The sequence below is a fragment of the Mus pahari genome, chromosome 14, assembly GCF_900095145.1.
Source record: "Mus pahari chromosome 14, PAHARI_EIJ_v1.1, whole genome shotgun sequence".
Taxonomy (NCBI): domain Eukaryota; kingdom Metazoa; phylum Chordata; class Mammalia; order Rodentia; family Muridae; genus Mus; species Mus pahari.
Window position 1 is genome coordinate 76,740,655 of NC_034603.1, and position 25,834 is coordinate 76,766,488.

General features: G+C 47.2%; 2 protein-coding genes across 6 annotated transcripts in view; one reads left to right on the plus strand and one right to left on the minus strand.

The window, feature by feature from the left end:
* The window catches only part of Arsg (arylsulfatase G), a 126,758-nt gene that overhangs the window by 8,912 nt on the left and 92,012 nt on the right, over positions 1 to 25,834 (plus strand). For 2 of the 3 annotated variants that reach the window (XM_029546042.1, XM_029546043.1), the window contains exon 2: positions 3,415 to 3,706. The gene's annotated coding sequence lies outside the window, so the exon portion shown is untranslated. Of the gene's footprint in view, positions 1 to 3,414; positions 3,707 to 24,898; positions 24,983 to 25,834 lie in introns of those variants that run through there. The other variant, XM_029546045.1, reaches the window with a different exon arrangement.
* On the minus strand, positions 2,521 to 25,155 carry Slc16a6 (solute carrier family 16 member 6). Of its 3 annotated transcripts, XM_029546041.1 has the most exons (7): positions 24,809 to 24,829; positions 24,078 to 24,392; positions 15,652 to 15,890; positions 11,692 to 11,835; positions 10,385 to 10,513; positions 6,394 to 7,209; positions 2,521 to 5,009 (listed from the first exon to the last, which is right to left on the minus strand). In XM_029546041.1, exons 2-7 carry the CDS (start codon positions 24,086 to 24,088, stop codon positions 4,759 to 4,761), a joined length of 1,590 nt encoding a protein of 529 aa, XP_029401901.1. In that variant the 5' UTR covers positions 24,089 to 24,392; positions 24,809 to 24,829; the 3' UTR covers positions 2,521 to 4,758. The 3 variants fall into 3 exon arrangements, with proteins under 3 accessions (XP_029401901.1, XP_021068660.1, XP_021068661.1); XM_021213001.2 differs by lacking the exon at positions 24,078 to 24,392 and having other exon boundaries at positions 24,809 to 25,155; XM_021213002.2 differs by lacking the exon at positions 24,078 to 24,392 and having other exon boundaries at positions 4,365 to 5,009; positions 24,499 to 24,855.

Here is a 25,834-nt window from a genome sequence, read left to right on the forward strand (position 1 = left end):
CCTCCCTCCCTCCCTCCCTTCCTTCCTTCCTACCTTCCTAGGATTACTTTGTAATCAGTTACGTGTATTTGTGTGTGTGTGGATGCATGCTGGTGTCCAAGGAGTCCAGAAGACAGTGTCAGCTCTCCCAGAGCTGCAGTTACTTGCAGTTGTGAGCTGCCCCACTTGGGCACTGGGAATTGAACTTGGGTACTCTACAAGAGTGGCATTGAGCCATCTCTCCAGACCCTCCAAATTTTATTTTAATAGATTGTGGGCTAAAAATGCCATACCATTCCCCACCCCACCCCACCCCCAATTAAATATTTCACATATGGTCATTTTTATGAAGTTCAAACTTCTGCACCCATGTATTTTAACAGTATGATAAAATACTGTTAAAGGCAATTGTGCCCCTTCATTTCCAGTCTGTACCTGCTTTGGACCCTATGATGGCCACTGAATAGTTTCGGCGGAATCCTGTGATAAGAAAAGATTCAAGAGTTTATTATCTGGACCTTTATAGCAAATGCTTGCCAGCTCTTGGCACTGGGTGTCTGTGATGTTTACTTAGAGATTTAGCGTTCCGAGAAGGCATGTGCTTCAGTGGATACAGTGCCCAGCTAACATGCTCAAAACCTAGGGTTCAACCCCCAGCCCCACATAAATCAAGCAGCGTGGCACATGCCTGTATTCCCAACACTTGGGAGGTGGAGACAGGGAAGTCAGAAGTTTAATGTCATTCTTGGCTAAATATTAAGTTTAAGGTGAGTCTAGGCTACATGAGACCTTGTCTCAAAAAACAAGCAAGCGAGCAAGCAAACACACGGAACAGAACAAGAGATTTGAAAAAGTTCTTGGGTCTTTCTGTAACTGAATTTAGGTAGTTACATCAGCTTCCGAACATTGAGGTAAAATAGCTGAGGTAGACAGCCCCTCCAAGGGCAGCTCTCCGAAGCCTGACTCCTTTCACTAGCCCTGCCCCCCTCCCCAGGGCGTGGGACCTTTAATATCGCACCATTTTAAACTTACTGCTTTCTTTTTCTTTATTTTTTTCGTTGTTGTTGTTGTTGTTTTGCTTTTTTTTTTTTTCAAGACAGGGTTTCTCTGGCTGTCCTGGAACTCACTCTGTAGACCAGGCTGGCCTCAAACTTACAGAAACTCAGAAATCCGCCTGCCTCAGCCTCCCAAGTGCTGGGATTAAAGGTGTGCGCCATCACTGCCCGCCCTGACTCGGGTGACCTTGAGCTAGCAGCCATCCTCCTGCCCCCATCTTTCAGATGCTGGGATTACAGGCATGCACCCCAATGCCCAGATGTGATTACGTCTTAAAAAAAAAAAAGCGTTTTGGTTTAACTTGTGTGCATGGTGGTGGAAGAGCACATATTCAGTGGTCTGTATGTGTGGGCATCAGGACTGTTTGCACATGTGGACACACGGGCACGTACACCTACATAGCGTACACATGTGCACATGCACCCCCCCACGTACACACAAAGAAAAAAGAAAAACAAATGAAAATTTTGGTGGCATTTACTTTTAATCCCTGTGTATAGGCGCCTGGGGCAGGATGATCACTGTGAGTTTGAGGCCAGTCTGGATTATAAAGCAAAGGAGTAAGACTCTCTCAAAAACAAAACAAAGCAAAAAGAAATCAAACAAACAGAAAATAAAATAAAAAAAAAGTCAGCTGAATATGGTGTGCTGGAGGCAGGGATATGAGGTCTGTGGCCAGCCTGTGAGACTCTGTCTGAATAAATAAGTGAGTAGTTTTAGTGTTGTGCAGAGGGTATGTGTCAGGGGAGTGCGCAGACAAAAGGGACATTTATATCACGCCCCAACAAGGCTCAGAAGCTAGCTTGGAAGAGGATGTGAAAAGACTGTAAGACCCAGGGGTCAGGGAGGACCAGAGCAAAGGCCCTGGCTCTGTGGCTGCCCGTACAGGATCAAGCTGGTCACCCTTCCAGCACCGATGAGGAGGTGCCCAGGAGTCCCCAGCTGAGCTGAGGAGCTACTGACAGGCAGTGGCCAGGAGAGCTCTGTCTTCTTTAATGGTGTGTAGACTCTGGTAGGTCCACCTCGCTTCACACCCGTAACTACGCAGAATGGACTCCATGGGTTATAAAGCAACATCATCAACAATAACAAAAGGAAGGAAGGAAGGAAGGAAGGAAGGAAGGGAGGGAGGGAGGGAGGGAGGGAGGAAGGGAGGGAGGGAGGGAGGGAAGAAAAAAAGAAATAAAAAAGGAGAAAAGCCAAGGGTACAGTAGGGACAGGAGGGAGGTGGAGTGGGTCTGGGAGGAGTTAGGAGTTAGAGAGGGCTGATATGACCAAAATACTATATTTTTCTCAAATAATTAAGAAAAATGTATTTTTTTAAAAAAATTCTGATCATTTTTCTGTTTCCTGACTCTGGACAAAAAGAAGAAATAGCTGCATTACCCATGCCTTGAGAATCATTATGTGTCCTGGGGTAGCTCCAAGATTTTACAATTTCTGAGACCAGTAAAAAGCACTTCAATACAGAAGCACATCAGACTCTTTAAATAAAAAGCCGTAAATTTATTGTAAATCCATAAGTACCAGAATGTCACTCATACAGAACAGATCAGTGATCCTGTGGTGGTATATTTTTTTTCCTTCCCAACATTTGCACCCCACCCCCCACCCCCGATTGTTCACATACTGAAATTGGCATACATTTTCCTGTCTCCATGCAGTATATAGATTGAACTTACGAGTTGATCCCTCAGAAATCAGTTACAAATATTAAATCATCTCGAACATTCGTAGTACAAAATAGCTTTTAAAGTGCTGAAGTCACACACATCTACAAACCTGCTCAGGAGCCTAAAGCATTGCTCAGGGGTGGGGGAGGGGCCCCACCGAGCTTGGCTACATCCATCTACATCCATCCCATTTCAGGTGCATCTGCTTTTTTGGACAGATACAATGTCTTTCGTTCAGTCACTCACCCTCCCCAGAGTTTTACAGATTGTCCTATTTCTATGGCTGATAAGATGCTGTACTGAATGTGGCAGGCGGTGACGAGCCACACCCCCTTCGTCTCAGTGCAGAGAAAAGATTCAAGCTTGTGTGTACCTGTATCCAGACTAGGCTTGTTTTACATTTCCCCCTGAGTTGTCCTTAATGGTAAAGACGAAGAAAGGTAGAGCAGCAGGCATCGGCCGCCCTGTTGGGGAGATGCCGTCACACAGGTGAGGAAGCAGCCCACCTTACCTCACACTGCCCCCTTTATAGAGACCTGCTAGAATGCAGAGCTCTATACACACGTGTAGTGTAACTCGCCAGCAGCAGTGACCAGGTACCTCAGGGTACCCATGGCAACTTAGGGCACTCAAGTTCTACAGAAGATGGAAATTGCAACTTTGTAATAACTCAGTGATGGTGATGTCTGCGTTTCTCCCATTTCAGATGAAATGAAGAAAGGCTTCAACAACAGTTACAGATCAAACAACAACAACAACAACAACAAACTACTGGAAATGTTCCAACAATGCAACAAAGTATAATTCTGATCGAAGAAGATCCTCAAGTATTCTTAGCTGATATATGCAAAAGCTGAGGCGATTATCCCTCTCCCCTTTAAATAGCACAGCATTGCCTTGAACAACGCCTGAAGAATCCTTACAACTTGGGCTGTGGAAAACTGACATTATGAGACCAGAAAAGCTCTCTGAAGCATTTAGAGAGCTGCAGAGCAGAGGTAAAAATATGTTGTGTATACCTCCGATCACCTTTTATTTCTTTTGATTATTAGATTATGTTTTTACATTTAAATATTTTTGTGTGTATCTGTGTGGGCACATGCATGTCATAGCATGTGTGCATAGCATGTGTGTGGAGGTCAGAGGACAACTCACAGAAGTTGACCTACTGTGTGGGTCCTAGGAATTGAACTCAGATTGTCAGACTTGGTGGCAAGCACCTTTACCTACTGAGCCATCTTGCTGGCCCTTTCTTTTGATTGTTTTAATCATCCTAGAATAACTTAATAATAAATAGTGGTTTAAGTTAAAGATACAACAGTCATTTATTTCTTGCATTATGAAAAATAGAAAACATGAATGCAATTTATCATTTCTATTGAAATACTTGTGGTGATGACTGGCCACGAAAAAAATAGCAATAATCTTCATGTTTATGAAGTTCAAGTTGTTATATGTGTTTAAATTTTTTGCATATTAATCAAATGCTCGGCTTTAAAGCATAGCTTCCTTTTCATGTGGTATTCGGAAAACCCAGAAGCCACGATTCGTCAATGTAAACGTTAGTAATCATTTTCAAATCGTTTAAAAATAATTCACCTGTATTTCTGAAAATTAGCAACGTCTTTAATGGTTCAAGATTGTGTTCTTTGTTTTTTTTGGAATGGCCAACTCATTTCTGTGACTTGGGCTGGATGTCACTTTCTAAAATAGTAGTTTATTTTCACAGGAGCGAGTGTTTGTAACAGCAGTCTGTCAGTTCGTGGCATTGCTTTCGTGCTGGGGTGTTCCCCCAGGTCCTTCCGCTTGTCTTTGTATTGCTACGGAACAGGGCTGGATTCCTGTATGGAAAGGGTTTGGTTGTTTTGGTTTTGGCTTAAAGAACAAGCAAAAGGGACTGGAGGGGAAGAGAAGCTGCTGGCCCTGCTGTCGGACAGGCATTCCCTTCATGCAAGTTTGAAGGTGGGGTCTAGTGGTTAGCGCCTACCCCTCCCTGTATCCCCAGGGGCTCTGCTCCCAGGTGACATAAAAGCCACGACATGAAAATGTGTCACACGGGATCCATTTTCATATGAGCCCTGTGTTCACATTTCCCAAGATCCATTTCCAGAAAGTCTTCGGGTATGTCCTGTAGCGCCTTCCCACGCTGCCTGTCTGTCTGGTTTTCACCTGAATGAGAATTCTGGCACAGGCCCTTTTTACAGGGTCTTACCAGGGCGAGGCACACAGCAGCCAGGCACATGCCTGCTGCGCAGGAGTAGAAGGCCCTGCTGTATATCTTGCTCTGGTCAACCAGCAGGCCTGGAAGAAAACATTGGCACCGTTAGTGACGTCACCACCACGCACAACCCTCATGCCTGGGCTCCCATCCAACCCAAAACTTCTCCATCTCTTAGGCTGACATACCATCTTATTAATTAACTAACTAATTAATTTTTGAGGCAGGGTCTTACACAGTAGCCCAGGCTACCCTGAAACTCACTATGTTGCTCAGCCTGACCTCAAGCCCAAAACAGTTAGCCAGCCTCCATCCCTCAGATGCTGGGATTATAGGCACGGACCACCACACCAAGCTAGCTTCCTTCATTGATTTTAATTTTCTGAAGGAAGCATAGTCAGAGGCAGAAACCTGCTGGGCTGGAGAAAGAAATAGAGCACACAGCAGACTTAGCACCTGCCAAAAGCAAGTTTTTTGGGTTTTTTGTTGGTTTTTCGAGACAGGGTTTCTCTGTATAGCCCTGGCTGTGCTGGAACTCACTTTGTAGACCAGGCTGGCCTCAAACTTACAGAAAACCACCTGCCTCTGCCTCCCAAGTGCTGGGATTAAAGTCGTGTACCACCACGGCTGGCTTAACAAGTTTGTATTCTTCTCCTTTTTTTTCCCCCCCCTTTTATTGCTGGGCTTCTTTACCTTTATTGTTATAGAGATCTAGGTAACTAGGGCCAGAGAAAATGGTAATAAGTGATGGAAAGCCGGTTGCTTGGTTCTTCCTGTACATTCGGATCCCAGCATCCTGGTCATCATGGGCTCTGACTATTGATAATAAACTGTTGTTCCGTAAAAATTCACAAACTGCAGGGTAAATTTTAGTACTGCTCTGTCTCTCCCTTCTTCAGGCATATTCTCAAGGTCTCCCCCACCCTCTCCTCACAGTGAATCCTCACAAGCTTGTGTTCTTAACAAAAAGAAGGGATATGTTTTTTTTTTTAACTTCAGGAATCTTTTAATGAGCGCAATTTCTAACCACAGAAATTATTGATTTTTCTGAGACGGAATCTCACTATGTCGCTCTGGCTCTGATGGGACTTACTGTATTAGGCCAGGCTGGCTTTGAACTCACAGGGATCTGCTTGCTTCTGCCTCTGGAGTGCTGGCATTACAGGTGTGTGCCACTAAGCGTGGCTTTAATCACAGAAAGCGTAAGGGCATATCACAGCTAAGATATGAAACACGATTGGCCCCTACAACAAAGAAGCCTTCTGTACTTAATAACCAGCGAAACTATCGAGATGGCTCAGTGGGTTACAGCGCTTGCTGCCAAGTCTGACGGCCTGAGTTCAATCCCCGGGACCCACATGATGGAAGGAGAAAAGTGACCCTCTCCAAGTTGTCCTCTGACCTCTACGTGCATACTCTGCCACATGCACCCCCACTGACATACAAGGAAAACAGCAGCTTAGTCACCTGCCAGGGGTGGTCCTGCAAGCCCCGAAATGCTCTGAATGAAGACATAGACTCCAGCTGCAGATGACATCTTCTCGATCCCAATGACGTCATCCTCCGCCAACATCGGGATGTGGGTCCCTCCTATGGTCCCAACCATGCAGCCAAAAAACACGCTACACAACATGAGGCCCCAGAATTCGGTAGCGAAAGTGAAGGCGAACAGAGACACCGTCAGCAAAATGACGCAGATGAGTTCGATGTAGATCTTGCGAATGGGCTCCCTGTTGAGGACAAACCCAGCCCCGATCCTTCCGAATACTTCTGCAATGGCCATCGTCGACAGCAAAAACGCAGCACGGTCTGGGTCGATGCCTAGACTGATACCCAAAGGAATGATGTAGAGGGAAGGCGCAAAGAAGCCCAGGGTGGCGAAGAGGCCAAACAATGCGTAACAGATGAAACTTTTCTCTTTCAAGACGGAGAAGTCCAACAGCGGAGCGTCCATCCGGCCGTGCTTGGGGCCGGTCACCAAAGTCTGCTGTTGCTCAGCCCCGGCTTCCTGCTCCGTCTTCGCTTCGCTAGGCACATTTTTTGGTGAGGTAGTTAGTTCTACTCCTGAGTCAATGGAGTCTATTGAGGTCCGCGTTTTCTCGTTTTCAAGCATATACTGAACTTCTCTGCGGGGCTCCAGAGTGATTGCTTTCGGTGATTGCCCTGGCCCTTGGATAATAATTGGTCTTAGCAAGGCGCCACAGACCATGATGTTCAGCTGCATAAGGCCCACGAAGAGGAGGCTGTGTCTCCAGCCAATATGCTCCTTCAGAGCTGTGATAGCTTGAAGAGACAGAAGCAAGGGGAAAAAAAAAATTCAGGGTCAAAGAACAGACTCCAGATCCAGCAGACAATAGCCAGGAGAAATGTGGATAAAGTTTTAGTAATAAATTCTGTTCAAAGTTAGGGCGAATGTAGACGTCCTAGACTATACTTTGGGTGGGGTAAGGGGAGGGGGTGATTAAATGTATACTTGCATCCAGAGGTCAGAGGTCAATGCTGGGAGTCTTTCTTGACTGCTGTCTTGTTTTGAATGGAGTGATGGAGATTAAATTTAAGGCTTTTCTATCCCAGAGCTACAACTCCAGCCTGTAGAGACAGACTTTCTCATTGAATCTGGAATTGTCAAGATTGGCTGGTCCCCAGGACCCACCTGTCTCCACCTACCCAGTACTGGGAATCCAGGCATGTGCCACCATACCCAGCTTCTTTCTTACACGGCTGCTGAGGATACAAACTCAGGGCCTCACGTTTGTGCTGCCTGGAGACGCCGTCCCATCCCTGTACACCATCCTTTATTCTGATTTCTGGGGCATTTTATACATGAGTAAAAAAAAAAATGTGCACACTTATTATTATATATGCTATAAAAAAAACTGTCAGCCCAGCTTTCCAAAAGAGCTGTGGGCAGTAGGTTTTTCTAGGCAGAGGCCTAAGAATGGAAGATTTGTCTATAACCCACATTAAGGCTCAACAAACAATAGCCCACAGGCCAAATCTGACCCACTGAATAAAACTGGACTGGACTGGACTGGACTGGTTTGTGCGCTCACAGTCTGTGGATGCTTTTGTGCTGAGACAGCAGAATTGGATAGTTCTAACACACGTATAATTCCCAAATCAGAAAGGATTCCCAGGGCTGAGGACACCTGCATGCAGGAGGCTCAGATACCATGAAAATACAATAAATATTTTTTATTACTATTTGACCTCTTATAAAAAATAATTTACCCAACTTTGAACTGTATCAGCCTGCATCCTACACATTCAGTCTTTGTAATGAAAAGTAACTAAAAACTCAAGTAAGAGGCAGTCACTGAAGATCCTCACCATGAAGCCTGCCTGCCTTTCTGAGCTCTGAAGTGTATTGTTTCCGTTTGCCTGCCTCTTTCTTTGGACACCAAGTTCTAAGCATGTTTGCTCTGACACCCGAGCTTTCTCACTGTGCCCCAAGGACTGTCCACCCTGTCTACAGATGCTTGCAGGACTCCACTGTGAACCTTAACTCAAAAGACATGTGTTTCTTTATCCTAGCATCACAGGATACGGTGCTCCAGTTTCTCCCTGAGTATGTCCTTAGCCTTTCTCACTGTGAACCCAGGGCGGAGGCTGCTGACCAGAAGTAGCTCAGAGAGAGATGGAGAGCAAGCGTCTCCATCATTAACAGTAAAACTGTACACCCTGCCTCCTTAAAAAACAAAAACAAAAGAACAAAACACTTTACTTTGAGATCTTACTAATTTTTATCTTATGTGCATGAGAACGTCTGCTTGCATGAATATCTATGTAACCGCATGCATGCAGAGCCCTCAGAGGCTAGAAGAGAACACCAGCTCCCTCAGGTGCTGGGAATTGAACGTGGGTCTTCTTTCTGCAGGAGCAGTCATCAATCTTAACCGCAGCCATGTGTCCAGCTCCTCATGTAACATTCCTTAAGTATGAACCAAATGCCAGGAATGGTGCCTAGTGCCAGCTCAGGGCACTCTTCACTGACTCCTTGTGTCAAGATTTTTTTTTTTTTTTTTTTTTTTTAAAGAAATGGAGAGCCGGGCGTGGTGGCGCACGCCTTTAATCCCAGCACTTGGGAGGCAGAGGCAGGTGGATTTCTGAGTTCGAGGCCAGCCTGGTCTACAGANAGCACTTGGGAGGCAGAGGCAGGTGGATTTCTGAGTTCGAGGCCAGCCTGGTCTACAGAGTGAGTTCCAGGACAGCCAGGGCTATACAGAGAAACCTTGTCTCGAAAAATCAAAAAAGAAATGGAGAGATGGCTCAGTGGTTAAGAGCACTGACCATTTTTCCAGAGGTCCTGAGTTCAATTCCCAGCAACCACAAAGTGGCTCAACCATTTGTAATGGGATCTGATGACCTCTTCTGGTGTGTCTGAGGACAGCGACAGTGTATTCACATACGTAACATAAATAAGTAAAAATTAAAACAAAATATGAAAAAGAAATGGAAACAGAGGGAGAGAATGGTAGCCATATGCTCAGCCTTCACCTCCATTCAACAGCTGACATGATTTCTCTGATTCTCTCTCTCTCCTTTCTGTGTATGTGTGTGTGTGTGTGTGTGTGTGTGTGTGTGTGTTCGTGAGTGAACACACAATTATCTGAACCACTTGAAAAGCCTCAGATATCATAATACCTAAGTCCTAATCACTTCTATTTGCAACCTTGCAACCCGCCGACGCACTCATTCACCGGGAGAGAGCATCAGGCTGGGACGCAGCCCAGTGGTAGAATTTGCCGGCATGCATAGGAGAGGGTAGGGCAGAGAACCGGGAAGAAAGGAGGAGAAAAAGGAGTGAGTATGGAAGGCTACCTACCCACGACTTAACTTTTCTTGTATCTTGTGTATTAATATTAAGTTAGGGAAATCAACCAGGGGAAAAATGTTGCTGTGAGATCCCTCACACACACACAAGCGTGCTGACTTTCGTTGGCATAGCTTACATCTACACGGCATGTAGCACTTTTGGGAAGGGAGCAATAGTAATACAAATAGTACATATTGAGCCGGGTGTGGTGGCGCACGCCTTTGATCCCAGCACTTGGGAGGCAGAGGCAGGTGGATTTCTGAGTTTGAGGCCAGCCTGGTCTACAAAGTGAGTTCCAGGTCAGCCAGGCCTACTCTGAGAAACCCTGGCTTGGAAAACCAAAAAAAAAAAAAAAAAAAAAAAAAAGTCCATATTATTAAATGCTTTAGAGATGATTTTTTTCATGTTTCAAGAAAGCCTTACCACTGAACATGTACCCATTTATGTAAACTTGGACTAAGAATAAAGTGGTGTGGACTCCTAAAATAGGAGAGGAGGAGGAGGATATCCTATAAATGGGCTGAAGAGAGAGCCTGGGACATCTCATTACAAGTCTCCCACGCCGTTGGCCCAAGTTAGTACAGTGATAGCACCAGACTGGCTTCCCCAGTCCCCAGCTAATGAGCCACATCACTCACATACCTGGTGCGAAGGCAAACACCGCGAAGCACTCTCCCGTGGACGCGACCGCAGTTACTACCGAACGCCTTTTGTCAAAGTACTGCGACAGAATGGTCACAGTTGGGAGGAAACTAAAGCAGTACCCCAAACCTATGGGGGAAAAAAATCAAAGGCCCGTGAGAACCAGACCTGGTTAGAGCCCGGAGGGCATGGTTAGAGAGCAGGGGGCTTTGTAAAAATTCATAAGCCAATCATTCCGCAGAAAAACCGATGGCAAAGACAATGGATTTCACCTTTGGGCTGGAGTGTGGGGTAGCTCCGTTGGTAGCATGCGTATCTAGCATGCACAGAGCCCCGAGTTCAGTCCTCAGGTTCCGAGTGAGATTGGGTGTGGCAGTGCATACCTATAAATCCAGCACTCAGGAAGGTCAGGAGTTTGAGGGTACCTGCGGCTACTGCTAGTCCTTTGACGGCTAGCCTGGGATGCATGAGATTGTTGCAACCATAAACAAACAAACAAACAAATGCAGCTACCGTCGTGTAGGGAGCAGAGACACAAGAACTGTTTTCCAGAACTCCCCAAATTTGTACAATTCACAGTAGAATAAATTGTCCAATGAAATTCTTATGTAATATTTGTATATGGAAATATGTCTTTCTCCTTCTTTTTTTTTTATTTTTTATTTTTTGAGACATGTAACTCAGGCTGGCCTCACACTCACGCTCTCCCTGTCTGAGTCTAATCCTCAAGTGTTGAGATCACAGGCCTGTGTCACCCGGTTTGGCTGACTAAGGCTTCTAATGTGTACAGAGCTCTATACAAAACTTAAAGTATGCAAACTGGGGCACACACATACATCGCCTACCATCAGCGTCTTCTCAGACACCCCCAAGACCAAGTCCAGCACAACGCTGGCTGGCGCTGGCGGAAGAACTTAAGTCTTAGGTTTTGTGAATGATGCATCCCAGCTTCAAACTAGAGCGGGAGAAAGGTGCTGAGTAAAATTTTGTTTCCTCCCTCACAAAACAAAACCTCTTGGACGCTTAAGGATATATTTTCACATGGGGACCGTATCCAACCGAACCACCCAGTTCAAAATCACTTCTCAGACATAATTAACTTTAAAGAAAGAGAGGGAGGGAGGGAGGAGGGGAGAGAGAGAAAGAGAAGAGGAGAGAGAGGAGAGAGAGAGAGAGAGAGAGAGAGAGAGAGAGAGAGAGAGAGAGAGAGAGAGAGAACCCACTGTGATCTGGCCTCGGTTTCATCCCGCCCGTCTTCCAGTGGCGCATGCGTGCTCAGAGCTCTTGAGCGGAGGAGAGGCACTCACCCGAGATTACCCCTATGGAGATGTACATGTGGTAGACCCTTTGGGAGAAGGAGGCAGCAATCATTCCCAAGCTGATGAGCAACCCGCCTGCCATCACCACCAGCCGATGTCCGAAGCGGTTGCTCAGGACTGTGGAGAGGGGAGCTGTGAGGGAAAGGGACAGAGAAAGACCTTTGACCTCGGGTTTCTGTGCTGGTTTTCACTGCGGTTCCTTCCCACACGCTGTGGACGTCAACGTACATTACGGGGTGATATAAGACCCTGGGCTGTTTCCTGCAACGGCTATTGGTCGGGCCAGAGGTTATTTTAACGTTTGTTCAGATTCAAAGTGCAAAGACCCAGTCCTGGAGATTCAAGAGTGCAACCCCAGCTACTTAAGAAGCTGAGGCAGGAGGATTGCAAGTTCAAGGCCGTCCTGGGCAAAAACTTAAAAAGAAGTCTCAGAGCCAGCCAGTGGTGGTACACGCCTTTAATACAAGCACTTGGGAGGCAGAGGCAGGCAGATTTCTGAGTTTGAGGCCAGCCTGGTCTACAGAGTTCTAGGGCAGCCAGGGATACACAGAGAAACCCTCACTCAAAAACAAAAACAAAAACAAAAAGGAGAAGAAGTCTGGGGTTGCAGCTCCTGGGATGAGCAGTTGCTACACTAGCCGGACCCTAGGCTCAATCCCCCAGTGCTTTAATGACAAAACAGCAAGAGGAAAGCCAGGCTAGAGCTTGCTCAGCATGAGCAAGACCTTAGATTCCAGCATCTGTGAGGGAGGGTACATGAAATACGTTTTTAGGTGAGCCATCTTTGCTCAATAGAGTTGCATGTGCATTTACTTTGCTCTCCAGCGTGCCCTGGCTCTCCTTAGGATCGATCATTCTCCTAATAACTGTTTTTATTTTCTATCCTCACTGCTTCAGATTCTTCTAAAAGAATCCTGTCTGTAGTCAAAGTCTATCTAGTTTCATGGGACCGTCGGGAAAATAACACGGGATGAAAATAAGATGCATTCGCGGGCATGTTCACTTAAAAGACAACATCCACGGGACGGCTGATCCGGGACAGCGAGGAATCTTAGGCTGTTTGGCTTCTTAACACTCTGTCCCCGGGGACACTGAAATCTAGCAAATTCTTTCCCACTTATATTCGACTCAACACTGGCTGGAGTACACTAAGATAAGCGAACCACTCAGAGCTGGGTCAAAGAGGAACACACTAGACAGAAGGGGAGGGCGGGGAGGGGAGGGGAGAGGAGGGGAGGGAAGGAGAGGGGAGAGGAGGGAAGAGGAGGGGAGAGGGGAAGGAAAGGCAAGGCATTCTGTTGAATCAATAGACACATTACTGTTAGTTTCCACAATGCAAACTTATATATATTTTTTTAACTTCTAAAATTGCATGTATGGTCGCATGGTGATAGCACATGCCTTTCATCTCAGCACTCAGAAGGCAGAGGCAGAGGCAGGTGGATCTCTGAGTTCAAGGACAGCCTGGTTTATAGACTGAGTTTCAGGACAGCCAGTGTTACCTACACAGAGAAACCCTGTCTCAAACAAACAAACAAACAAACAAACAAACCCCAGAAAAACTAAATATGTATGCATGCATGTATATGTGTAGTGTATGTATATATGTGTGTATGTATGCATGTCTGTGTGTACATGCATGCATGTGTCTGTATGTATGTATGCATGTGTATTTGTATATGCATGTGTATATACATAAGCATGTGTATATGTATATATGTATGTGTGTATGTATGTACATATGCATATGTGTATATGTATGTATATATGCATATGTCTGCATATGTGTATATATGTTTGCATGTATGTGATTGTATATGTATGCATGTGTGTGCATGTGTGTGTATGTAGGTGTGTGTATATATATATATATATATATATGGGGGAGCACCAGTGGAGCTGGAGAACAACTTTTGGGAGTTGTTTCTCTGCTTCTACCACATGGTCTCAGAGATAAAACGCAGACTATCAGCTTGGCCACAAGTACCTGCAAGCTTGTACTGACTGTAGCTGCTGATGGGAGCACTTCTACACAGTGAGATCGTCTCTGAAAACCCAGCAGGATAGAGCAGCCTTCTAGGATATTCTATGGCTAACATGAACTACACTTAAAGGGTAGCTCTAACTCACAGGTGCTGTTGCATGACAGGGCATGAGTCAGGGAAGTTTAAGGGTGGGCTGGGTGGCTTCTTGAGGTGAACTCAGCATCCTGACCTGTCAGGAAAGCCTTGGTGTTGCCCCTCACAGACAGATGAGCATGAGATGGTACCTCACATGTTCCAACCAGACCCAAGTGAAAGTGAACGTGTGAATGTGTGAAAAGTGGCAGTAGCTTCCCACCTGCATCTTATTTTATGCACGGATCTGGGAGTATTGTACCATGATGAATCAGTAAAGTATTCTGGGGAATCGGGTGATGGGATTCAGTCTCCTCAGGATAATATTTATAATTTTACAAGTGGGATTATAGCTTAGCGGTACATGCATGTTATATGTGTTCATGCCCATCATGCACGAAGCTTGAGATTTAGTTTCTGTTACCACCAAAACAAGGAAAAATACATGAATTGTAATCTTTTTTGTTTGTTTGTTTTGCTTTTATTTTCAAGACAGAGTTTCTCTGTGTAGCCCTGGCCGTCCTGGAACTCACTTTGTAGACCAGGCTGGCCTCTAACTCAGAAATCCGCCTGCCTCTGCCTCCCAAGTGCTGGGATTAAAGGCGTGCACCACCACCACCCAGCTATGAATTATAATCTTATGGGGAATGTTTCTGGGACTCCCTGCCCCATAAGGAGACCTCTACATACTTACATCATCTCCAGACCATTTACAATCCCTAAATGAAGGCCATAGCACGCAACAGTGCTTACACTATGCTTAGGGTAGAATAATGAGCGTCACAAGGAAGATGTCTGGCCGTGTTAACCGTGGTAGACCCAGCAGTGGTCAATGGCCCTGGGACATTTTCAGCCTGGCTGGATGAATCTGAAAGTGAAGAACCCTGAGATACAGGGCTGACTGTCCACCTTTAGACACCTGTGTCCACACTGAATTTTTTCTATTCTGTTTCTTCAGCATGTCTCTATGAGCCCAGAGCCATAGCATGCTAAATGAGTTTCTTTTTTAAAAAATACAGAGGAGCTGGAGAGGTGGCTGAGCCACTGAGAGCCCTTGGCTGGCTTTCCTCAGGACCTGTTCAACTCCCAGCACCTATTCAGCAAATCAGAACCATCTCCTCTATACCTCCAGCTCCAGGTAATCCTATATCATCTTCTGGCCTCTTTTTGTCCCAGGTACACCAGTGGTGCACAGACGTACATGCAGGCAAAGCATTATTAATCATTAGAAAAATGCTTCATGAATTTTCATGTTAACCTGGCCCAGGAGACACCCCGAGTTGACTCTGTGTGGCTCCATCTTTAGTGCATGGGCTAGGACCATTTTTAGTGCAGTCAGGGCTAGGACCTAGGCATCTGGGTGTTCTTTCTTAGCCACTGGCTAGGTCCTTGGAGGACTGGGGTTTACCATTGTCTTCAAAATGCTCTACAGACCACAAGTATCATACACGCTATATGTATCTCACTTCTTCCTCCTTTGTGGTGCTGGGAATCGAACATGGGGCCTTACATGTGCCAGGCAAGCTTTCTCCCACTGAACTGCCTCCCAAGTTGCGGGCAGTACATGTCTAAAATGTGTGTTGGACTACAGAAACTACATCTGACGACCATGGCTTTTTCTTCACTTTTGCCTAATTCTTGCTGGTCCCCAGCCTGCTAAAAACCACATTCCTTAATTGATGCTAGACAGTCTAACAGGACATGTGAGAGGATGCGTCACAGGTCCAATGACAACTGTCAGCAGATAGTGCGCAGGCTAAGCTGTACTGACAGCTAATACTGGCATGTAAATATTAACACAAACACACATGGATATCACCCACGTACTCACCTGTAAATGTTAATACAAATACACATATCGATATTATCCATGAGATCTTGCTGTTGGATTCATCAAAACTGTCCATTAAGTCATTGAAGAAGACACCAAATGACTTAATGATGCCATAGGTGAAGACTTCAACGAAGAAAAAAGAAACAGCTACTGCCCAGCCCCATCCTCCGTCAGGCACTTGGGTATACACATTGGCTCTGGCACAAAGCTTCGAGTTCTTTTGGGTCATTCTTGATCTGCCATAAAAACATGAGAAAGAGAATCAGACTAATAATATAAGAGTTGATCATTTTCCTGTCTTCTCTTCTTCTCTGTCTCTTTTGTGAGGTGGGGTCTCATGTAGCCCAGGCTGGCCTTGAATTTGAACTCACGTAGTCCCAGGCTGACCTCGAGTTTTGAACTCATGTATGCAGGAATGATCACTGCTGGTTATTAGTGCTGTCTCACATGAATGCTGGAATTAAAGGCCCATGCCACCACAGCCAGCTGATTCTCATCATATTTAGCAAACATATCTGACAAAAACTACTTATTAAGTATTTAAATCACGTAGAATTAGTATAGATTCATACAGTTTTATATCTATACAATATTTTATACTATACACGGGACCCGCAAAGGATCTGAACATGAGACGTCTCTGTCATAATTAAGAGTGAGAAAAATCATAAACAAAAACACAAAGAGCCCAAACAGAGTACTTGAAGGTCCTCTGAAGGATACTGAATGCACCAAGACCAAGCGTGGATGCTGATGTCAAAGAATATACATTAGGTAAAGAAAACAAATTGAAGCTAGGTGCTGTGACACACACTTTTGATCCCAGCACTCAGGAGGCAGAGGCAGGTGGATCTCTTGAGTTTGAGGCCAGTCTGGTCTACAGAGTTCTACATTACATTGAGAAACCCTGTATTGAAAACAAAACAAAGTAATCAATCAATCAATCAATTGGCCTTGAGACATGCTTATAGGGAGGGAAGCTCAACACAGGGAGACTTGCCCAGAGCTTTCCATGTAACAAGCACTTGAGGCTGCCCACTCACGTCTACTTAGTATCAAGCCATCCACCCAACCCTTTCAGCTCCCGTTGCCCCCTCAGGAAACAGCATCCTGATTACTATTTGGTGTCCCACGCAGAGGTATCTTCATGGACAGAAGGCAATTCTCCATGAAAACATTTGAGTTTTCTGAATGTAGATTCTGCTCCTCCAAGTTGGTCACCAGGAGCGAGTCAATTTCAGAAGGCACGACAAATACTTAACACTGGCTAAATGGGGCATCACCGGTCTGCAAGGGCCTGAAGAGGTGAACCTAAGGGAGTTACTCCTGATATCATTAGGCTTTCCTCTTCAGACTTCAACAGGGTGAGCAGTGCCAAGCTTCAACACAGCTGAGTAAAAGACTCTAATAGCCTCTGCAGTCACAGAGGCTTTCAAAACGGGCATAGACATTCTTAGCCCAACGAAGAGCAGTGGGACCTCTCCTGATAAGTTAATCCATAGTGTCAGACCTACTGTTGGCAATGATTCTTAAGGGGCACATACATAACAAGTTCAAGGCCAGTCTGAGCTATAGGAGACCCTGTCTCAAAAAAGAATACAAAAACCAAAGGCAAAAACCACCCTTCCCCTCCCTCCCCATCCAAAACAAACAAAACCAACCAACTGAACAACGAAGAATTGATGATATCATTGTATATCAGTAATTTTCCAGGTATTTACATAGTCCTTCTGATATTAGGTGGCCACATTCACATGACATCAGGCAAAGATGTTTCTTTGCTTTGGTTTTACAGTGCTGAGTTTGCCAGGGCCTTGCACTCCTAAGGCAGGGACTCTATCTCAGAGCTACAGCCCCACATTGCTTTTTCATCCTGACACAGTCTTGATAAGCAGACAGGTCTTAAAGTTGAAATTCTCCTGCCTCACCTTCCTAACTGGCTGGGATTATACTGCATAAGTTCTAAAACTAACAACAGCGATCCCCCCAAAAGTTAGTATGTATATATGCAGCAGACTTGTGAGTTTTATTTATAGTTTATTTATTTCTACTTTTTATGTACATTGGTATTTTGCCTGCGTGTATGTCGGATCCCCCGAAGCAGGAGTCACAGACAGTTGTGAGCTGCCATGTGGGTACTGGGAATTGAACCTGGGTCCTCTAGAAGAGCAGCCAGTGCTCTTAACCACTGAGCAGTCTCTCCAACCCCACAGAATTATTTTTGTTTGTTTTGCTTTGCTTTTCTGGGCAGGGTTTCTCTGTGTAGCCCTAGGGCTATCCTGGAACTCTTTCTGTAGACCAGGCTCACCTCAAACTCAGATCTGCCTGCCTCTGCCTCCCGAGTGATGGGATTAAATAAAATAATTCTGTGGATGTGTGTGCCCATGTGTCAGAGCATGTGGTGGAAGTCGGAGGACGACTTTCAAGAGTCAGTTGTCTCCTTCCACCATGTAAGTCCTGAGGATCAAAGGCAGGTGGACAAGCTTGGGAGAATGTAAACACCTCATCGTCGCCTAGTTCACACATCTTGAACGGTGACATATCTAATCTATACCCATTCATCCTATTGATATTTCCTACAGTGGTCTGTATTTCAAAGGAGCCATACCCTCATTTTTTCATACTCTGGCCCTGTTAAAGATTTGGCCAAGTGAAACGGGGCTTGGGAGCCTTTAAGAGGCCGGTGCCCTTTGCCGCAAAGGTCTCTTCCTGTTGTGCCTCATACCTGAGAATGAAGGAAAAGGCAGCAAGGGCTGGGAAAGAGCTCCAGGATGTAGTCGGGGCAGCTTCAGCACAGTGATTAGTGTGCCCGACATGGGAAGCATTGGATCTGTGACGGGAGCCAGGAGCCCGCCAGCAAGGGAGGTCTCCACAACCCTACTCCTTCATCAATCTTTCCAAAGTCGCCCTGAAGACAGGCAGTCAGGGCAGAGGAGTGTGAGCAGCAGCCAGCTGTGGTTTAAAAGTACTTCCCAGTGCTGGCCTTCGGACAGTGGTTTTCCCTGGGGTAAGGATGCTGGTGGGAGGGAGGCCGTTGAGGTGGTGAGCCTGCAGCCTTGGTCCTCGTGTGAGTCGTGTCTACTGGACCTTCTCCTTGGTGAAGCTCACAGATTCCTCCTGGCTAAAAAATGAATCTACTGGCAACATTGCATTGCTGACTGTGTGTGTGTGTGTGTGTGTGTGTGTGCGCGTGTGTGTGTGTGTGTGTGTTTCAATCACTCTTCTCTCTCTGAAGGAAGCAGTCTAACGAACCTGATTTTCTATGTGCCTCATTATCAGATCCCAACCTATCTGCGGAGCCTTTTTTTTCTTCTGATTCTGAAGCTTGGCTCACCTGGTCAGAAGAGGCTCCTGGTGGCTCTTGTGGTCTCCAGCTATCCTGCCTGTCACTGTGTCATTTCTCCAGGCTGCATGCAGTCTGTGCAGCTGCTGTTGGGCAGGCCTCCCTGCTCCTTCTGGTCCTCCTTTCTCGTCAGGTTTCCTCTGATAAACTCAACTAACGTGGCCTCATCCTGATGTGAGAGGAATCCCTTAATGGGTAATTGTTTACTTTCACAAATCTGTCCTCTTGGCTCAATTAGATTACAAAGTCCCCCAAACCTGATTTTTATATCACCTCACATCTAGCTTTTTTCTTTCTTTCTCCTGAGACAGATCTTATTAGCTCTGGCTGTGCCTTTTTGTTTTCTTTTGTTTTTTTGAGACAGGGTTTCTCTGTATAGCCCTGGCTGTCCTGGAACTCACTTTGTAGACCAGGCTAACCTCAAACTCAGAAATCCACCTGCCTCTGCCTCCCGAGTGCTGGGATTAAAGGCGTGCGCCACCACGCCCGGTGCTCTGGCTGTTCTATCCAGGAACTCACTATGTAGACCAGGCTGGCCTCTAACTCACAGAGATCCATCTTCCTGCCTCTGCCTCCTGAGTGCTGGGAATAAAGGTGTGTGCCACCACACTGGGCAAGTAGCTAGCCTCTGTCCCGATTAAAATTCTGTATTTTATTTGGATGGGTGGAACCAAACTGCAAGCGTGGTTTGCGCTGAACTGAAGTCCCTGCCATCACCAGAAGGTGTGTCTAGACAACGTCCTAGTTCTGCTTGCAGCTGCTCACACTACTCTTGAAAAAGCCCGGTGGCGCTAGGAGCAACCTAGTGCCTTCAAATGAAATTAAAACTACAGGAGGTTTAGGCTGCAAGAGAGTCCAAAGTCAGCTTGTTCTCCTCATGGGCAAAACAGGGGAACGTGTCCAGGGAGGGAAAGGGTTTTGGCCCAAACAGTCCAGAATCAGACTGTCCAAGCCAAGTAAAGGGAAGTAGTGCTTTCTATGTTTATTATGAGGAAGTCTTTTTTTTTTTTTTGTCAAAGCACTTTTTGTTGTTGTTGTTGTTGTTTTGTGACAGTCTCACACAGCTACTATGAAGTGGAGAATGACCTTAAACTGCTGACCCTCCTGCTTCTCTAAGCTCTCCCAAGTGCTGAGATTGTAGCACTGATCACCACCCATGGCTTATGTGACACTAGGGACCCACGGCTTCATGCATGCGAGACAAGTACTCTAGCAACATTGCCAGCCTCACAAAGCATTCTGCAAAAACAATTTTTTAAAAAAAAATTAATTAACTTATTTATTCACATATATGTCTCAGGGTGAGTGGAATGCATTCATGCCACAACACTCATGTGGTGGTCAGAGACCAACTTGTGAGAGCTGATTCTCTCCCTTTAACGGGTCGGTTTTACCTGCCGAGTCGCCTCCCATCCCCGAACTAATCTTGACCTTGTACAGAGGTCTTGGACTGTTCAGCCACACAACTGTGTGACTCGAGGTAGTCACTTCCCACCTCTGAGCTGGCGTTCCTCTTTAGAAGGGACTGGGGAACCTTTGTTGTTCTTTATTGAGATGCCATCTTTCTGTGTAGACCTGGCCGTCCTGGAACTTGATGTAAAGGTAGACCAGGCTGGCCTTGAACTTGTAGCCATCTGCCTGCCTCTATCTCCCAAGTGCTGGGATTAAAGGCACTAATTCCTCGGCTAGCAGAGACTGGAGAATCTCTAAGGCATCCTTCAGCTTTAACAGCTGATATTTTTTTGACTTTAGCATTGAACTCTATTCGTCAGCTGATATGATTGCAGGCTGAATCTAGTGGGTGGCCCAAGGAAACCAGGCTAAGAGGCAAAGTGCTAGCTCTGGTAAGGGTCTTGAGCGAGTGGGTGTGACGCAGCTGGACGTTAGATTTGGTCTATGACAGCTGCCCAGAAGACACTGAAGTGCTTCTGTTTATTTTCTGAGCCCCTTTTGGGCGACCAGTGGCTCACTTATGCTTTATGTCTGCGCCTCTCTGTTCTGGCTACAACCAAATATAGCTTTCACTACGTTCAAGATACATACACATCTGCAGCAACCCTCCTGTCTGGGATTAAAGGCACAAGCTGGCCACACCCAACCAATGGAGGTTGAAGGGAAACAAACCTTTCTACACCTTCTTACTGGGATCATCATAAAGGGAAGATGGCCTCGCCAAGTCAACTCTAACATTTATTCCCATTACGAGCCTGGAACATCCTACATCCTACCATGGGTGGCTTTGAGATAAGATCACAGTGTGGCACAATAACAGAGTACAAGCCTTCCTGGAAGATAATATCGGCATGTTATAGCTAAGATCGTGCGTAAGAGCTTGGGCATGGTAGCGTGCTACCCAACATGTATGTAGGTATGAGGATCAGGAATTCATTCAAGGCCACCCATGGCTATAAACAAGTTTGAGCTAGTTTGGGCTACATGAGACCCTATTTCAACCCTCCTCCCCCAGTGGAAAAGACTATGAGGCAGGCTACCTACAGGGCAAACAGATACTCTTCCCAGACTCAGTGCCTGCAGAGCATTTTGTGTATCACATATGCCTTCTCAAAGTTTACTGAACAATCTGGGCATTGTGGCCAACTCAGAGGACTGAGGCAGGAGGATTGCCAGGTTTTGGATACACAACTAGACTCTGTCTCAAAAAAAAAAAAAAAAAAAAATAAACAAACTAAAGTCCAGCCTGAGTTATAAGTCCTGTCTACCTTCTCTTCCACCTCAAAAAGCAAAAAAACAAAAACAAAACAAAAAACAAAAACGAAACACAATCAAAGGAAATAAACACTAATAAGCAACAGAAACAAAACTAGTCCTCTTCAAAGGTTACTAAATGAGTCTTGGGGGTGACCCCAAGGCAACACACAGCTCATGCCTTCTAAACCGAGGAAGTGTCTGCCTGGCTGCTGAATAAGCAGTTTGCGTAGCTCTTCCTCCTGCCATTTAACCAGCAGGCCACCGGGCTCTACACACTGCGCACAAAGCAACCAAAGCCCAACCTTTCAACTTGGCGACTCAAAGGCCTCCACAAATTACAGACTGCGAAGGCTACCAGTCCGTTTGGTTTTGTATCTGATGGGAAAACACCTTGTGCGGCTCTAAATGGCAGGGCTGGTTAAACAACCTGATGGTCTCTGGCCATGGCTTCACTTCTTGATGTTCAGTGTTCCCAACATGTAGATTCTGAACCTAACAGGGGTTCTGAGTCCAGAGCTTGTCCCCTAAGAAGAGGCAATTCCAAGGATGGCCTTTGACCCGGACTGACTCTGAGTTACCACCTACAGATAAGCCCAGAGGGTTTATCTTCTGGAAACCCTTGGGCAGTGGTTCTGGACTGGAGGAAACCTCCTGATGGCTAAACTGCATCTGTGAAGGCGGTTTCTAGGGTATTTCCCCATTAGATAGTTCTGTTATTTGGAGTGAGTTCCTGCTGGCTTTTTTCCCAAGACCCCCAATGTCCTTGTGGGGGAAAAAAAAGGCTGGGCAGTTTAGTGTATTTCCTAGTAGCTTTTGGTTACCCTCATGTCTCTGTCAAGAAAAAAAAAAAGGAGAGAACATAAAACAAAACAAACTGGAGTGAGGTTCTTTGCTCGTAGACCTATAGACAGCCACACTCAGGAAGCCAAGACAGGAAGTGGGCTATGTGTTGAAGCAGGCTTCTTTACACAGTGAGTTTCAAGCCAGTTTGGGCTGCAGGATAAGACTGTCTCCCTGAAAGGGGTGAAAGAAGCAGGCCTTAAATAAATGGGTGTCCTACAGGACTTGGAGATTTGTAATTACCTGGGACATTCACAGTGATTTAATTTGTTGTAAGGATTTGGCAAAAAGGCATAAAGACACTGGATTATCATACAGCCTCTGGGGTAAGTCTAGGGTCAGTTCTGGGCGAAGTTCAAAAGACAAGCTTAGAAGGCAATGAGCCTGCGGCTGCTGGTGTCAGCAGAACAGAGCACTGTGAAGCCATTACGAAGCGCCTGCCTTCGCGGTGTAGCCGGGAGAATACAGCTTCTGACAAGTTGTCTCTAGCCTCAGTTGTCTGGACCAGTCTGCGCGCTGGGGGTAGTTCGTTTGAATTCTCTATTTAAAAAAAAACAAAAATCCCACAACTCTAACCTGCTAAGCAGCCTCAGCCACGTTTGAATGAATCACTGGCTACAACCAATTCACCCGTTTTGCAAGACCATCGAGTTGAAACCCAAGCCCCTAATTTAAGTGTCTTCCACTGGAGTTCCACTGAGGAAAAGTCCCGTTTCTGGAAACCACAGAAGGAAAACTCAGGGCCAGTGGTACTCATTAAGACCAGTTTTCCACTTGACTGCATTGTTTATTTACACACTGTCCGTTTCTATCTTTGACGCCGCCATTCCCTTAATTACCAGAAAAGGTGTTTCACGAGTGTATTCTCCCCAACCCCCGCAGAGCCACCGCCACCTAACAGTGCTGGGCACACAGGAAGATCTTAGCACAGGAACCGGCATTTTCTTGTAGCTAGACACTCATCCGTATGGTTTGTAAAAATCAGTCAGATCACCAGAGGCTGAAATCTCAATCCTAAGGGTAGAAATCCCGTCAAAAACAGCCGGCACAGTGCCTAGCCGTACAAACCACCAGCTTCCAGGTTAAGGAGTTGTAAGGGGCTCCTCAGTTCCTACGATTTTCCTTCCCCCCCTACTCTGTTGTTCGATGACATTTTTACACGCCACCTAACAAACTTCTATCACTTGTCTGCTGAGGTGCAGGGATTGAAAACAACCCAGAAGGAAATTAACCTATTTCCTCTGTAAAATCATTCTCCCCCCACGCCTGGAGCCATTCAGCTGCACGACACTTCGCTGCCTCTGGTAGCCCGGCGGATCTTGGAAGTTGTGCGGGACCGACCAGCAGGCAGCGGGTGACAGTGCGGACAGGCAAGGTGTGGGACCCAAGCTCCGAAGGGAAATCTGTCTCTCTCTAGGACCGCCCGGGGGGAGGGGGTAATAGGGATGGAGACCCGGAGTCCCACTTTTCCCTCGTGCTGCCTCAGTGGCCGCCTTGGGTGCGCGCGCGAGAGCCCGGGGAAGGAAGGTACCTCTCTGACATTTCGCTCTGGTGACGCGCAGGCAACTTCAGGAGGAAAATCCACAGAGGGTCTGAGACGGTCGCCGGACTCGCCTCACAGCCTGGCTCCTTTCACCCCGGGTTGGGGGGGGGGGACGATCAAAGGCCAGGGCACCCTTTAAGGTATTTCCTGGAACCCATCTATACTTAGGGTCATGGACATTCAACTCTCAGCTGCCCACAACTGCCCGAGCGCGTCATCCCAGTGGCCCCGAACACTCCCAACTGTCAGAATATTTTTTCGGATTAACCTCTTCAAAATGTTAAAATGTTAAGTGCTTTCCTCCTTAAAAAAAAAAAAAAGGCCCCAACACATATTAAAAAACAAACAAACAAAAACCCTTATCCCACAATCAAACTTTTAAGCGTGTAAAATAATAAAACCAACTCACCAAGTTAGAAGGGAAGAGAATAAACCCCAAAAGGCACCCAATAAGGCGGAGGCTGGGCCTCCGGAGCCTTCTTATAAACCGCTCCGTAACATGAGAAAAAGGTTTAACCCCTTAGGGCGTGGGCCAGAGTCTCTATCAAGTTGGCTCCGGGCGGGGAGCCTGGAGTACCCTGGCCCCCAACCCACGCCAGCCTCGGCCACCCGAGCCACACCCTCCCCCCGCCCCCCAACCCTGTCGCCTCCTCCCGGGCTGTGCGTGCCGCCGCCCGCGCCCGGGCCCCGCTTCTCTCTGCCTATCTCTTATCCTATACCGGCTGCAGCCGGTCTCCGCCGGCCTCGGGGGCGCGCCGCCGACCATGTGCTGGGAGCGCCGAGCGCCTGCAACGAGGGGGCCGGCCTGGTGCGCGCGCGCGGGCCCACGTGGATCGGGGCCGCGCAAAGCACGCGCCCTGCCTGCCGGCTGCCGGGGCTGGGGGTCACGGAAGGTAACCGCGCTGTCATCGCGGGTCGCCCATCCCCGCCGACGCCTCTGGGGTCCTTGGCCCGACGCCCTCATCCCCTCATCCGCGCGTGCCCGTGTGATCCCGGCCCGATCGGACCCCGGCACTTAGCTGCAGTGCGAGCGGGAGCGCGATCGAGCCCGGGGCGACCGAGTGCGCCCCTGCACCCCCTCTCCAAACGCTGCTCCCGGGTCCGCCCGCGCCCTGAGGATTTGGGGAGCCAGTGAGAAGGCTGGGGGGAGGGTTGGGGGGCAGGGGAGGCGCGCGTTTGGGCTGGTCCCGCGCGTCCCTGGTCCCGGACTGAACAGGTTCCTTCCAGTTTGGGTGTGAGCGGAGCACGCGCGGGATCCCGAGTTCCTCCTCTAGAGACCACTTCCCCCCCAAATTTCGTCAACTCGCGCGCCCCGCCAGTTCCCCTTCCGGGCATGCGGGGGGAAGTGCCGCAATGGGCCCCAAGGAGCCCGCGGCCGGGTTGCTGCCGGTGCACTGTCGTGTTCCCCCGCCTCCCCTCCCAGTGCTGCCTTGTTTGCAGCCGCAGCAGCCACCAGCCGCCAGCATCCGCGCTGCGCGAAAGGGATGGGAGAAGCCTGGCTGAGTCAGCATCTCCGCTTCTCCATGCGCGTGCACCCGCCTAAGCGGGAGGCGGCGTGAGCACAGGTGCACAGCAGCCTTAACCCCCGGGAGGCCTCTGTAGGGGGATCGAGACCTCCCAAACCTCCAAGCCCCTTGACCCCAAGGTCACTGTGAACTAAATGGATGCTTCCGGAGAAGCCCTAGTTATTCCTGAGGACAGCGCGTGTCTGAGGATTAGGGACCGTTCAGAGCCAGAGGGGGCGC